Here is a 13,043-nt window from a genome sequence, read left to right as displayed (position 1 = left end):
AATTGTAACATGCTTACCATAACACGACTTGCTTAATTACCGATATGAATGAATCACTAATACCTCAAGCCTGCTCAACAGTTTTGAAATCCTACTTATGTAATGGTGGTGCTCACGTCTGAGTAAAGCAATGAGTAGTTCCCCGGGTCAGGTGTAGCAGTCCTCAAAATGATCATAACGTGACACTGTAACAAAACAGCTGTTTCTTAAAGGTTCTAGAGACCCAAGATATGTATTTCTAGAGCGATCTTCTGTTGTATCAATTCAGATGCAGTTAGATTTCAATTTCTTAAGGCACATGTGATGGGATTCTGTGAATTTACAAGAGGAAGTGAGGGCAACTAGTAATAATGGTTACGTAAAGGGGTAGTTAAAATAACAGCTTGCTACCAGCCCCACGCTTCTGAAGAAGTTGCACATGCGGGAAAATATCTGGGTACAACTCTTTAACAAATTTTAACAACTGAAAATGTGGGGAGAAAAAAACCTTATTCGAGAGTATAACCTTCTTACCTTTGGGATGTTAAAATTACCTTGTATCAGATAGTTTTCAACTTTTTAAATGTTCTTAATAATTTTAACATTGATAATGTCACTTTAGTCTCCACATTTGGGGAAAATTTTACCTCTGTAAAATCTAAGAGTGGGAACCACTAGAACATGTACAAAGCCATGTTGCTCTGATTTGCACTGAATGCTTTTTAAGAAAAGCATTTCATGACCACAGACCAGAATATCCAAACTTCTGGTGAGGAGGATTTTTTCCAAGTCTTGTGATCAACTGTGGAAAAATAATTGGCTAATCTGACAGTGAAGCCTCTTAAGGGTGCTGAAGAAAAGGTCTTAGGGAAAAAATACCCAGAGCCAAAGTGAGAGCAATGTTATATTTCTCCCTACTCGCAGGTGAGGAGAGGAAAGAGCAACAATTTTGTACATACAGCTTGTAAAATTTCTCAAAACCACACCTACATTTCTAACCCTACCTTTAAAATTCCTGCTGTTGTTCTCAAGAAAATCAGGATCACATAATAGAAGCTTTGATACATGTAAGAAACCAAACATCCACGTACCATGCTTAGAGCAGTGTCTGTTCCATATAAGTGCTCAGCAACTATTAGCTTTGATGATCATTGGAAGAATTAAATGTCTGCCTCCCAAACCTTCTTCATATATAAAGAAAGCACAATGAACTGACTGGACTGTAGCTTTAACAGACAGACTTAAGGATAGCTATTAATATAAGAACTGCAATATGAAATTAAATAGACTCTTAGGCTAAAAAATTACAAGTTTTAAAGATTCTCCAGTAAGTTTATTTTGCAAGCCTTTTGTGTTTTATGTTTGATTGGTATACACTGGAATAAAGAGAAAAATGTTCATACAGACTCCGTTTTGAACACTGAACTGTTATCATCTTAAGATAAATTCAGATTTACTTTATTTTTAATTGACCTTCAAATTGCAGCAGCTCACGAGGTTTAGCTGTAAGTGTTCTTGCCACCCCACCTTGTCACTGAGTCAGACATACACACAACACGTGTAAACAGACACAAACAAGTCTTTTATAAAGTAAACAAGTCTTTTAAAATGTAAATAATCGTTCCTTGTTGAAACTTTTTATACCCAGTTCCTGTCTTTTCTGAAATTGGGATATTCATATTTATAGAGAACAATATTTATAAAATAAAGAGTTTATCTTTGAAAACTCAAGCAATTCTTGACAGCAATAGTTTTCTTATTGATCTAAAAAGCATGGAATATGGAAGGCCAAAAGGGGAAAAATCACTTCAAATGATCAAAACAGAAGAGCACTAAAAAATAATATATTTAATAATGTAGAGAGAAATTTTTAAAGTACAGTTTCTATTGAAAATATTGACATTCAAACAAACAGCTTTGGACTCACTGCCAAAAGCTTTCTCCATTAAAATTTTAAAATGTTGGTTTTATTGTAGGAAGATACATTAATTCTTTGAAGTCAGAATGAAAGGGTTGCACAATTTAATTTTTATATAAATGACTGTTTGAATATACAAAGTATCAAATATAAACAGTAGTATAACAAGAAAATAAATTGGCAGAAATAATTATTCAACCAGTAGCAATAATTAAGACCACCATTTGAAAGATCTTCTATAAACAAAGAATGGAAAAATATTGTTATAAGTTTTTACAGCACACAATTGAATTCCACTCTAATTCATTACTATTATACTTCCTTCTTCTTCAGTATTAGTGGACCCACATTATCTCCTGTCAATTCATTGTGTTTATTATGTGAACCATCACAGGCAGGAAACTAAAAAGGAAAAAAATTACAAGTGTCATTCTTTAAATGATTCAATAAATAGAAATACTTGTGACATGCTCTTATAAAGAAAAGGCCATTACTTTGGGGGGAGAAACACATCAGATAGCTTTCCTGAGTAACAGGTATGTTCTCTATCTGACCTAACTACATTCCAATACTACAGCAAATCTAACAAATTTAAGTATTTAATTATTTGGTAGATTTTAAATAAAACAGTTATAAAAGGGCATCAAAATAAGCTCTTATTTTCTATAAAGCTCTAAATCTGAGCTCACCTCATCACTTAGTTTAAATTTTAAAAGGATGTAATTTAAACTCAAAATAAATTATTTCATAAAGTTTTCTTACCATAAAACTCATGCACTCTGTAACACTTAAAAAATACTTTTAAAATATTTTTAAAAACTTACTCATAGGTAACAATAATTAACATTTTGGTATATTTTTTCCTCTGTATTTACTGCGTACTCATCTTTTTTAAGCAAAATTGAGATCATACTGTAATATGCTTTTCTAGCTTATATTACATCATGCTCCCATGTTATTCAATATTCTTTAAAAAACATGGTCTTTTATTGCTTCCTAATATCCCATCACTTATATTATACCATATTTTAATCAGTCCTCTATTATCAGATATCTAGACTGTTTCTAAGGTTTTGTTATTACAAAGGATGCGATGATGAACATTATTGTATTTAAAGCCTCAAATAGCCTACGATCAAACTAGATCTCATCAACTACTTATAATTTATCACTCCAAACTCCTCCTGTTTTTGGATTATTATTTTTAATTGAAGTATAGTTGATTTACAATGTTGTATTAATTACTACTGTACAGCAAAGTGATTCAGTTATACACATACATTCTTTTCTTAAAAAATATTATTTTCCATTATGGTTTACCATAGGATATTGAATAGTTCTCTGTGCTGTACAGTAGGACCTTGTTGTTTAGCCATCCTATATATACTAGTTTGCATCTGCTGACCCCAACCTCCCACTCCACCCCTCCCCAACCCCTTCCCCACTGGCAACCACCAGTCTGTTCTCTATGTCTGTGATTCTGTTTCTGCTTCATTGATAGGTTCATTTGTGTCATACTTTAGATTCACATATAAGTAATATCATACGGTATCAACATCTATTTCTCTTTCTGACTTACTTCACTTAGTAAGATAATCTCTAGTTGCATCCATTAAACTCATTTTTAATTTCCACATTAAAAATCATCCATAATAATACTTACCATTTACTAACTCATACTACATACAAGGCACTGTACATATATCATCTCACTAAATCCTCAAAAATTTCCGTGATATTGATATATTATCAGATTTTAAAACACCTGATGATCAGAGTAATAAAGATTAAGTAATTTGCCCAACCAAGTTTCTGTGCTGGTCTAACTTTTCTAACGTAGGAAATACAGCGATCATAAGAGGTGACCTTTAATTTAGAGTAGACCTTCAGTGCTGAATACTATGAAAAAATCTCTAATCTCCAAGGACCGCAAAACTGGGGATTTAAGAAGCAAAACCATTTTAACTGCACAAAATTTTAGTGGACATGTAAATGGACATCTTACCGTCTTAGAACGCCAACACCTACAATAAGCTGCTTTAGTAAGACACAAATCTTCAATGTTTATCTCATTCACCACTTTGGGATTTTCCTTTTGTATTTTAAGATTAATCAAGCTATCCTTCTGTTGCTTTTTCTTCGGGAGAAATGGACGAACCGCAAGGTAGCCAAGTAGTGCAAGTACACCAAGGAAAGGCAATAACCGAAGCCATTCTGAAACTAAACATGTACAGATTTGTTAAAGTCTGCGTGCTCCTGTAATAAAACTCAAATAGGGATGAATTGGGAGATTGGGATTGACATGTACACTGCCATGTTTAAAATAGATGACCAGGGCTTCCCCGGTGGCGCAGTGGTTGAGAGTCTGCCTGCCGATGCAGGGAACACAGGTTCGTGCCCTGGTCCGGGAAGATCCCACATGCCGCGGAGCGGCTGGGCCTGCATGTCCGGAGCCTGTGCTATGCAACAGGAGAGGCCACAGCAGTGAGAGGCCCACGTACCGCAAAAAAAAAAAAAAAATAAAAAATAAAATAGAAACTAAACATGTACAGATTTGTTAAAGTCTGCGTGCTCCTGTAATAAAACTCAAATAGGGATGAATTGGGAGATTGGGATTGACATGTACACTGCCATGTTTAAAATAGATGACCAGGGCTTCCCCGGTGGCGCAGTGGTTGAGAGTCTGCCTGCCGATGCAGGGAACACAGGTTCGTGCCCTGGTCCGGGAAGATCCCACATGCCGCGGAGCGGCTGGGCCTGCATGTCCGGAGCCTGTGCTATGCAACAGGAGAGGCCACAGCAGTGAGAGGCCCACGTACCGCAAAAAAAAAAAAATAAATAAATAAAAATAAAAAATAAAAAATAAAATAAAATAGATGACCAACAAGGACCTACTGTAAAAACAAATTAAAAAATAAAAAATTTTTTAAAAAAGAACTCAAATAGCATGTCTCATCTTTGAGCTTATTTTTTATCTATTCTTCACTTCTCACTTTAATTTCTTAACTATCTAACTTATCTGTAAAACTGTGAATACGGCACCTATGCCTAGGACCACCTTATTTTATTTGTGGGTTGACTTGAGACTTTTGAAACTGGAAAACAAAATTTTCATAAATGGGTCCTCTACCAAATATCCTATCTCATTATCCTAAGTATATTTGTGTTTAGTTTTATTTCAGGAATTATGATCACCATAATTATAAACAAAATTCAATGTGATATATTTTATAGGTTTAGAAAACATCTCTACCATGTCTAAAATTATACAACAGAATATCCCGTAATAGCTTACCACTGATTTTTAATTTCAGAAAGAACATGTCTTCAATGCTTTAATTTACATTTTTTGGTAAGGCATAGTGATTCCTAAAGAAACACCTAAATGTTGTGTAAAAGCTATTTTAAAGAGCTAGTCGAAATTTTCACATCCTGAATATTCTCATTGGATACATCTTATTCCGTAAGTGTTCATGAAAGCCTTCTGTAGTACTCAGCTTTATATCACTTATAAATGATATGTTTCTCCTATGCCTGTGGAGACAAACACACCAGGAAGCCAAGATAATTGTCTCAGCATGCATTTATCAAACGTTGGCTAGTACCCTGCCTCTGCTGGGCTCTGCAGGGAATCCTTTGCCTTTAAAGAGTTATCACTTGTCATCCTTCACTGAGTGCTAACCTGATATCTGCTAACAGATATGTAGAAATAGCTTAGTGGAGAAAAAGAAAAATTGAAGGTCATGTGCTAAGGCATACTAATAAATGTTAATGATAAATGAACAGACTATGCTAAGAGTGCAGCTGTATTACCTCATTTAACACTGTGTTAGTTTAAACAACTGTATTTGGTAGGCACCATTATTATTCCCATTTTTCATGTGCGTAAACTGTAGCTTAAGCAGGTTTAGTCCACAACAGTAAGTGCAAAGCCTGTTCTCAATCACTATGAATGAAATGCAACAGATCTAAACTTTTATCTGTTCTTCTCTCAGTAAAACTACTCAAAGACTAGCTTAATATTAACTCTCCCAAAATGAAATTATTTTTGATACAACACCATGCCAAAGGTTTGTTATGAGTTGTGGACGAATCAACCTATTTACGTATGAATAGCACCTGTAAGAGTGCCTGGCACAGAGAGGATACACAATAAATGGTAGTTTTTATTAAGATTATGGAGATTGGAGCAACCCCTCCGAAAAAATATTTTGCTAACTAAACCTGACAATGTTATATAGTAGAAATCTTTGGGGATATAATCTTTTAGTCACCAGAATGAAATTCTATAACGTTAAGATCTTGCCAGTCAAGCTGGCTGTTCTATTCTCATAACAAAAGTGGAAAGACTCCACATAAATCTTTTGAATGAATTAAAGTTCTGGAAATGACAAAGAACTGTTTCTTGGGGGGGGAGGGTCTACCTACAGATCTGTGCTGTCCAATACAGTAACCACTAGCCACGCTGTTTTGATTTGTACCCAGGATTTTGTTTTAATCAGGTATGGTAAGATGACAGACATGGAGACAACTGCCTTGAAAGAAAAGTTTACTTACAATTCCCAAGAGGAGGGGGCACACCGTGCCACCCAGGACCACATGGGGAAGTATGAGGCTTGGTCAGGCAGAAGGTGAAAGGGCACAAGCTTTTATTGTGGTTTCTACAGAAAAGGCAAGGTAGGGCAGAGTAAACATTTAGGATTGGCTGGCTTGAATAATTTCAGTGGGCTCTGGGCTATAGGGGTGGTCCCTAGTTGTCTCATATCTGGCCCTGGGCGATTTAGGGCAGGGGAAATACTGGCTTGGTAAGTGAGAGTTAGATAAAGGAAGTGGTTGGAGTGTAGGCTTTGGATTGGTTGGTTTGCATATGAAAAGTATGCTCACAGGCAAGTAGTTTACTATCTCCTGGCATTAGCTAGTCCTTGGAGGGGGTAAGTTCTCCCTGGCCAGCAAGGCCCCCAAGATGTCCGAGTATCATAAAATATAGAAAATAAAAAACACAATTAATACAAATGTGGCTATTTAAATAAATTAAGTAAAATTCAGAAGTCAGTTTCTAAGACATAGCAGTCACATTTCAGCAGCTCAAGGGCTACATGTGGCTGGTGGTTACCATATTTGACAGCACAGAGAACATTTCTATCATCACAGAAAGGCTTTTGGATAGTGCTGCTACAGACCACTATTTCTATAAAGTACCATCTCTATAACATGGCAAGGCTACTTTGACAGTTTCAACTCCCACAAATATCCCATCCCTCATGTACTTGAAGCCAGCCAAAGCTACTTATTACCTAGTGACAGGCGTCCTGTGTCCTTTGCATAAGGAATTCCTTCTGTCTGCCATGCCTTTCTATCTGTGTCCTGACTCATTATGTGGACCATTTAAAACTAGGGTCAAATATGCCTCCTCTAGAAATCTTTCTTCATTTCCCAAAGCAAAATTAATCACTCCCTCCTTTGCTTCCAAGCCCCTTTTCTGCAGTTTCTTTTATCATACTACTGTTATCTGTTTATAAAGTTGATTCTTCCAGGAGCCTGTAGGAAAAGGAGCTGTGTACTACTCTTCCCGGCACAAAGTAGAAACCTCATAAATGTTAAATGAGTGACTTAATGAATGAATGAATGTAGAGCATAAATGTCAGTTCCCTTCTCACTCACCATATTGTACTGTAATTATTTATTTATACTTATTTTCTAGATCAGGCAATAAATATCTTAGATTGTTATTGGCCCCAACATCCAGTATAGTACCTTGAAACAGTACTTATTCAATACATGTTTTTTGAATGTAGAATAACATTAAGTATTATTTTGTACACTACAAAATTAAGAAGTCACGAGAGGTTAAGTGACTCAAAGTAAAAAAGTAAATGAATGAGAATGTAAAGATGAAAACATTAACTTAGATTCTTAAGTTTAGCATTTCCTAGCTTAACCCACAAATCTCAGGGAATAAATGGTATTAACACTGTTTTAAAATCTACTTCAGAAAACACTGTCCTTCGACACTTAATTCCTTGGTAAAACACTACTCTACAGTAATAGAGTGATGAAAGGTACTATTATTTCCTACAACAAAGTAACAATTTATACAACAGTCGTTTAGTAAAATCTACTTTTTAAAGATGACAAACTTCAATTTAACTACAGAAAAGATAATAAAGGAAAATAATACAGTCTGTAAAGCTCAATTAAATCATTTTAAGTACATTTATTAAGGCTGATTTTTGGTGAATAAATATTAAATACAGAAAAATCAAACAAGAAATTTAAAAAACAACCTTTAAGACTGGCTATTTCCTATGAACCTGTTTGATATATATTGAGCTACTGTAGGTACTGTGAAGGGAAATTTATTACCTACTAACTGTTAGGTATAATGTATATTTTGTATAGTACACTTTTAAATTGTTTTAGGATTATCAGAAATAGCATTTATTTTACAAAATTTGAAAATTTAGAAAAGTTGTAAAAAATAAAATAACTTTTAATCCCACCAGTCAAGAGTTGGTAACATTTTGTTGTATTTCTATTTTGCTGTATTTTTTTTTCCTTTTTCAAAAGGTTGCATATAATGATACCATAAAAATAATACTGGCAACTTGATTGCTGATAATTTCATAACATTTTATTATGTATCATTATGGGTAAAACATAGAAATGACTTCATTTCTGAACTACAGAAAGATGAAAGTAAAATATTTTTAATGCATGGCATTACTTTTACCACTTAAAACCTAATATAGACTATTCAGGACCAAAGGGCCAATAAAATGAAATTAATAATCAATTTTAAAATCTTTTTTCCCCTCACGACTATAAATACAACAGTGTCCCAGTATTTAGAGCATTGCCTGGCCCATAGTAAGTGCTCAATAAATACTTGATGACTTGAGGCATTCTAAATTGCAGAGTGGTTACATGGAAGAAAATGTTTTAATGACATCAAAATTGTTCTCCACAAAGGCTAGTATAATCTTTAATAACAATGACTTTTAAATACAGTCGGTCTACCTAGGAAAAGGGGAAAAAACTTTTACAACTTACAGTAGCTATGTAAATATTTTCCCAAATTCTCAAAAATATAAGTTTTCTAAAATAAAATTCTTCAATCTTTCAGAAATAACCTTTATTATTTACATGTTAATAAATGCAACTCTTTAGTTTGAACTTAATGTTTTATTACCCTTTATTATTAAGAAAACTCACCTTTTGTTCTATTTCTTTAAAAAAATAATTGAGGAAAATTTACATACAATAAACAGATCTTAGGTGTTTAGCTCTGAGCTGTGACAATGAAATACACACCTGTAGCCTCCACTGAAAATGTGTAAAAAAATGTAAAATATTTCCATCACCCCAGAAAGTATTCTCCTGCCCCCTTCTAGTCTATCTCCCCACCACTGATTCCTATACCCGAAGGTTTTTTCACTCAATATAAAATTTTTGAGATTCATCCAGTGGATCATTAATTTGTTCCTTTTTATTACTAATCAGTATTCCACTCTATGAATATACCATAATTCGTTTATCCACTCTCCTGTTGCTAGGTACTTAGGTTGCTTACAGTTTGGGATTATCATAAATAAGGCTGCTATGAACATGCTTTCAACTCTGTTCCATTTCTTAAATTCTTTGCTCAAAACTGGCCCTTTCTAGAGCTAATGCCCTTGAAGGGTTAGCTCTGACATGTTTGTGTTACTCTGGGAAGAATATTATTATAGTCTTAGGATTCATTGCTTTGTCTTTAGGAGCAAAACCATTACGTTTCAAAACAGCTAACTAGTTTAAGTGGGGTAGAACTACTATATTCAAAGTTTCATAGCTAGCTTTTAAATCTAGATATAAACTTTTCTGACTTTTGAATGGGAAGTTTTGTTATTCTATTTTAAAAGTTTATATGACAGAGAGAGCTTTTTAAAAAGTCAATGTATTTGAATACATTATACTTTCAAAGGGCAGAATTATACTAATTTACCTTAAAAGCCTCACTCTTAACAATGTAACCTAAACAAAGATAGATAAGGCATTTCTGATAGATAAGGGCTATCTATAAATACTGCATAGTAATTAAGGATCTTCAAGTGTTTACTAAGAACGCAGAGTCATCATGAGAGAGTCCATTGCTTTTAAAAAACCACTGGGTCTAAATAGGGAAGGAAAAACAGGCAACAATAATGTGAACTGAAACTTTTTTTTGCTCTAATTGTCAGAGATAGAAAATGAAAATATTTTTGGTCTGGTAGACATTTTAAACAATTATATTGAAAAGTTATCTTCCAGGTTTTAATTTCAGCAAAAAAAAAAGTCTAAGATGGATTCTACAAGAAGTTCATTCAAGAGAGCCAAATGTCATTAGGTATTACCATCTAATCAGGAGGCGAGACCCAGAGAGGAAATTGGTCATTCAAGTTTTTCTTTCATAGTGCTCCAAAACAGATTCTGCAACTGTTATACTCTCATTGTCCAATGCCAAACAGACTATCTCATTTTTGTCATAAAGCAGTTATTACAAATATGTTAAAGTTTCCTAAATAAATGGACACTACAATGAGAACTAAATTGTCCCATCGTAATGGGACTTAAGTTAAATAATGCACTATAAAGATATTTATCAGAGTTGTCATTATTTCTGAGAATTGGTCTTCACATTAACTATTTAATAGCTTTAAAGAAGAAACTACTATAAATTATTGATTCAAGAGGGAAAAGGTTTAGGTTGAGTTTCCTTAATGCCTTTAATAGGAATTAAATATTTGTTGACAGTAGGAATCCCTGAGAAGAAAAAAAAAAAAGGTTTGAAAATCTTCTAGTCACTAAATCAAATAACGTACTTTCCAATCTGCTTCAACTATGCTCTATTTACAGAAAATTGAAGCTAATATAAAACCAGCTACAATCAGAATCAACACACATTAATTCAGGTTAAACTGGACTGAGGTGGGAGCAAGGGGACTTTTTTCTTTCTTGACTATTAAAAACTCAGCTGTTAATTTATGCAAATTTTTAAGGTAAGTTGGCAACTGGGAACAAATGTCACAAAATGCTCATATCCTTTTGACCTGGTATTACCGTTTAGTGAATATATTCAAGGGTATAATTCAAAGAAGGAAAAAATAACAATTGGTACAGAGCTACTTACCACTGAACATTATGAATAAAATATATATATAAAAACATTCCCAATTTCCAGCTGCAGGGGAATGGTTAGGCCTACTGTGATGCTAATCTATAATAAGATTACATACATACGTAGCTGTTAGAACAAGATAAGGAATACATTAAAATATGTAAAGTACTTCAGTAAAAGAAATGATAAGGGGAGAAAAAGGCAAAATTTTACATAATTGCTGCAATCTATCAGAATAAACTAGTAGAATCAACAGAAGACTTCGATGTTTACAAACACGTGATTTGAAAGTTTTTTCATTGTTACTTTTATGTTGTTCCTATGTTTAGATATTTCTTTTTAATGTTTATTACTCAGTTACCACTCTTTCTATTCAATTACATGCTTTCTATCAAACCCCTTAACATCTAAAAATGTTAAAATCTCACAATCCATTTGTCAAGAGCAAATGTCTATGACCATTATGCAAAGAATCTCTAGATTTAGAACAGTCATCTAGTTTATCGCATTTTAATCTATCCACCTCCAGACACTGCTTTTTTTTTTTTTTTTTAATCTCCGAGAGGGGATAGCTCTCAAAGCACCATATTTGTTTGGTAAAGTATTCTCTAATTAAAGAAAAAAAATTCCTTGAACATGGAGCTAAAATCCATGTTAGAATAACTATCACTAATTTGGCCCTAGTTCTGTCTTTTGGTCTACACAGAATAAATCTTATTTTTCTTCCGCTGGTCAGCCTTTCAAATACTGTATTTTAAGTCAGCTACCATAGATCTCCAGACTGCTCCAAGCTAAGCAGCCCTATTTACCTCAAAATTATCTTAATTCGTGCTTACATTCCCTGGTAGTCAGGACATATGAATTCAATGTTTGCTTTATTAATATGGTTTTTCCCCCCTCATCATCCTAATCACTGTGTCTGGTTTACCAATATCCCAACTTACATTGTAAAGCTCAGAACCCAACAAAATCTTCCAAGTGTTGACTGCATTCTGGAAATTTTCATCCTTTAGATGTGAAATCCCGAGTTCTGGGTTCTATTTTGTAAAGGAGGGAACTTAAGTACAGAATGTTACATATATTCATTAAATTTCATTTTCTAATTTTTGGTCAATCATACTAGCAAAGGTATCTTTCCTTCAACTCCAGGAAACTAAATTGCCTCCAGGCCCGTTGTAATGGAGGTGACCTCAAATGACCCCATGATAGGTCAACTCTCTCCTATAGGATTGGAGTTTATTTTCTAGTTTTGTTGCTAAATAAAACCACAATACATATTATGTGCATGTGTGTGTTTCTCTCCCACACAGTCACACCCACACGATGCGGGTAAAACCCAGCCAAGAGCTAGGACGGCCTGATACACAGTGCCTTAGATAACGATGACTTACCCTGCTTTAAACAAGCACACTGCAGGGAGCGATGGAGATGAAAGAGATGGGTCCGTTCCCAACTCAGCACCTTCTCTGCAAAAACCTGGTCTCTCGCCACGTAAAGACACGGGCGACAGCCACGAGGATAAGCACTCCGGGCCGCCAAGTACCGAGAGGTGGCCTCACACACGCTCCCAGGCAGCAGCGCCGGCGCGCGCCCACCTCCCTCCGAGCGCAGGCTCACCGGGTCACGAGCCATCCGCCAAGCTCCGCCCCGCCCCTCGGCCCGAGGGTTTTTAGATGCCCGCCCCCACCCTCCGCCTCGGGAAGCTTGCAAGGATGGGGACTGGCTGAAGGCAAAGATTACCTGTGAGCTGGGCGAACCCGGTAATGCTCTCGGGGACTGGGAGCCGCTTAAGATACGCGGGGAGCTGCACCTTCACGATGCGGGCCACGCTCTCCAGCACCATCCTGACCAGCGGCGTCCACTCCTCGCCCGACCCGGGCCGCTCTCCGGCCGAGCTGCCGCGCCTGCGCCGAGAGCGGAAGCGGCCGGCGGGCGTTTGCAGCCTGGACCTGGCGGGGCGGGGTTGCGGCCACGCGAGGAGAGGCGACCTGCGCGGCGCCGATTGGCCGCAGG

General features: G+C 35.7%; 1 protein-coding gene across 1 annotated transcript; it reads right to left on the bottom strand.

The window, feature by feature from the left end:
* Positions 1-1,570: 1,570 nt before the first annotated feature.
* Positions 1,571-12,978, bottom strand: CISD2 (CDGSH iron sulfur domain 2). The gene is made up of 3 exons (XM_007119728.4): positions 12,771-12,978; positions 3,903-4,117; positions 1,571-2,299 (listed from the first exon to the last, which is right to left on the bottom strand). Exons 1-3 carry the CDS (start codon positions 12,871-12,873, stop codon positions 2,210-2,212), a joined length of 408 nt encoding a protein of 135 aa, XP_007119790.1. The 5' UTR covers positions 12,874-12,978; the 3' UTR covers positions 1,571-2,209.
* Between the last annotated feature and the right edge of the window lie 65 nt (positions 12,979-13,043).

Source organism: Physeter macrocephalus, chromosome 7 (assembly GCF_002837175.3).
Source record: "Physeter macrocephalus isolate SW-GA chromosome 7, ASM283717v5, whole genome shotgun sequence".
Lineage (NCBI taxonomy): Eukaryota > Metazoa > Chordata > Mammalia > Artiodactyla > Physeteridae > Physeter > Physeter macrocephalus.
Note: the sequence above shows the minus strand (reverse complement) of the source record. Positions and strands in the feature narration are given on the sequence as shown.

Bases quoted from the DNA above. Each gene is read 5' to 3' on its own strand.
- CISD2 (XM_007119728.4), bottom strand. From the start codon at position 12,873: ATGGTGCTGGAGAGCGTGGCCCGCATCGTGAAGGTGCAGCTCCCCGCG. The intron at 4,118-12,770 runs GTAATCTTTGCC...GTACATGTTTAG, and splicing joins CGGGTTCGCCCAGCTCACAG to TTTCAGAATGGCTTCGGTTA. The intron at 2,300-3,902 runs GTAAGATGTCCA...TTTCCTTTTTAG, and splicing joins GGTGTTGGCGTTCTAAGACG to TTTCCTGCCTGTGATGGTTC.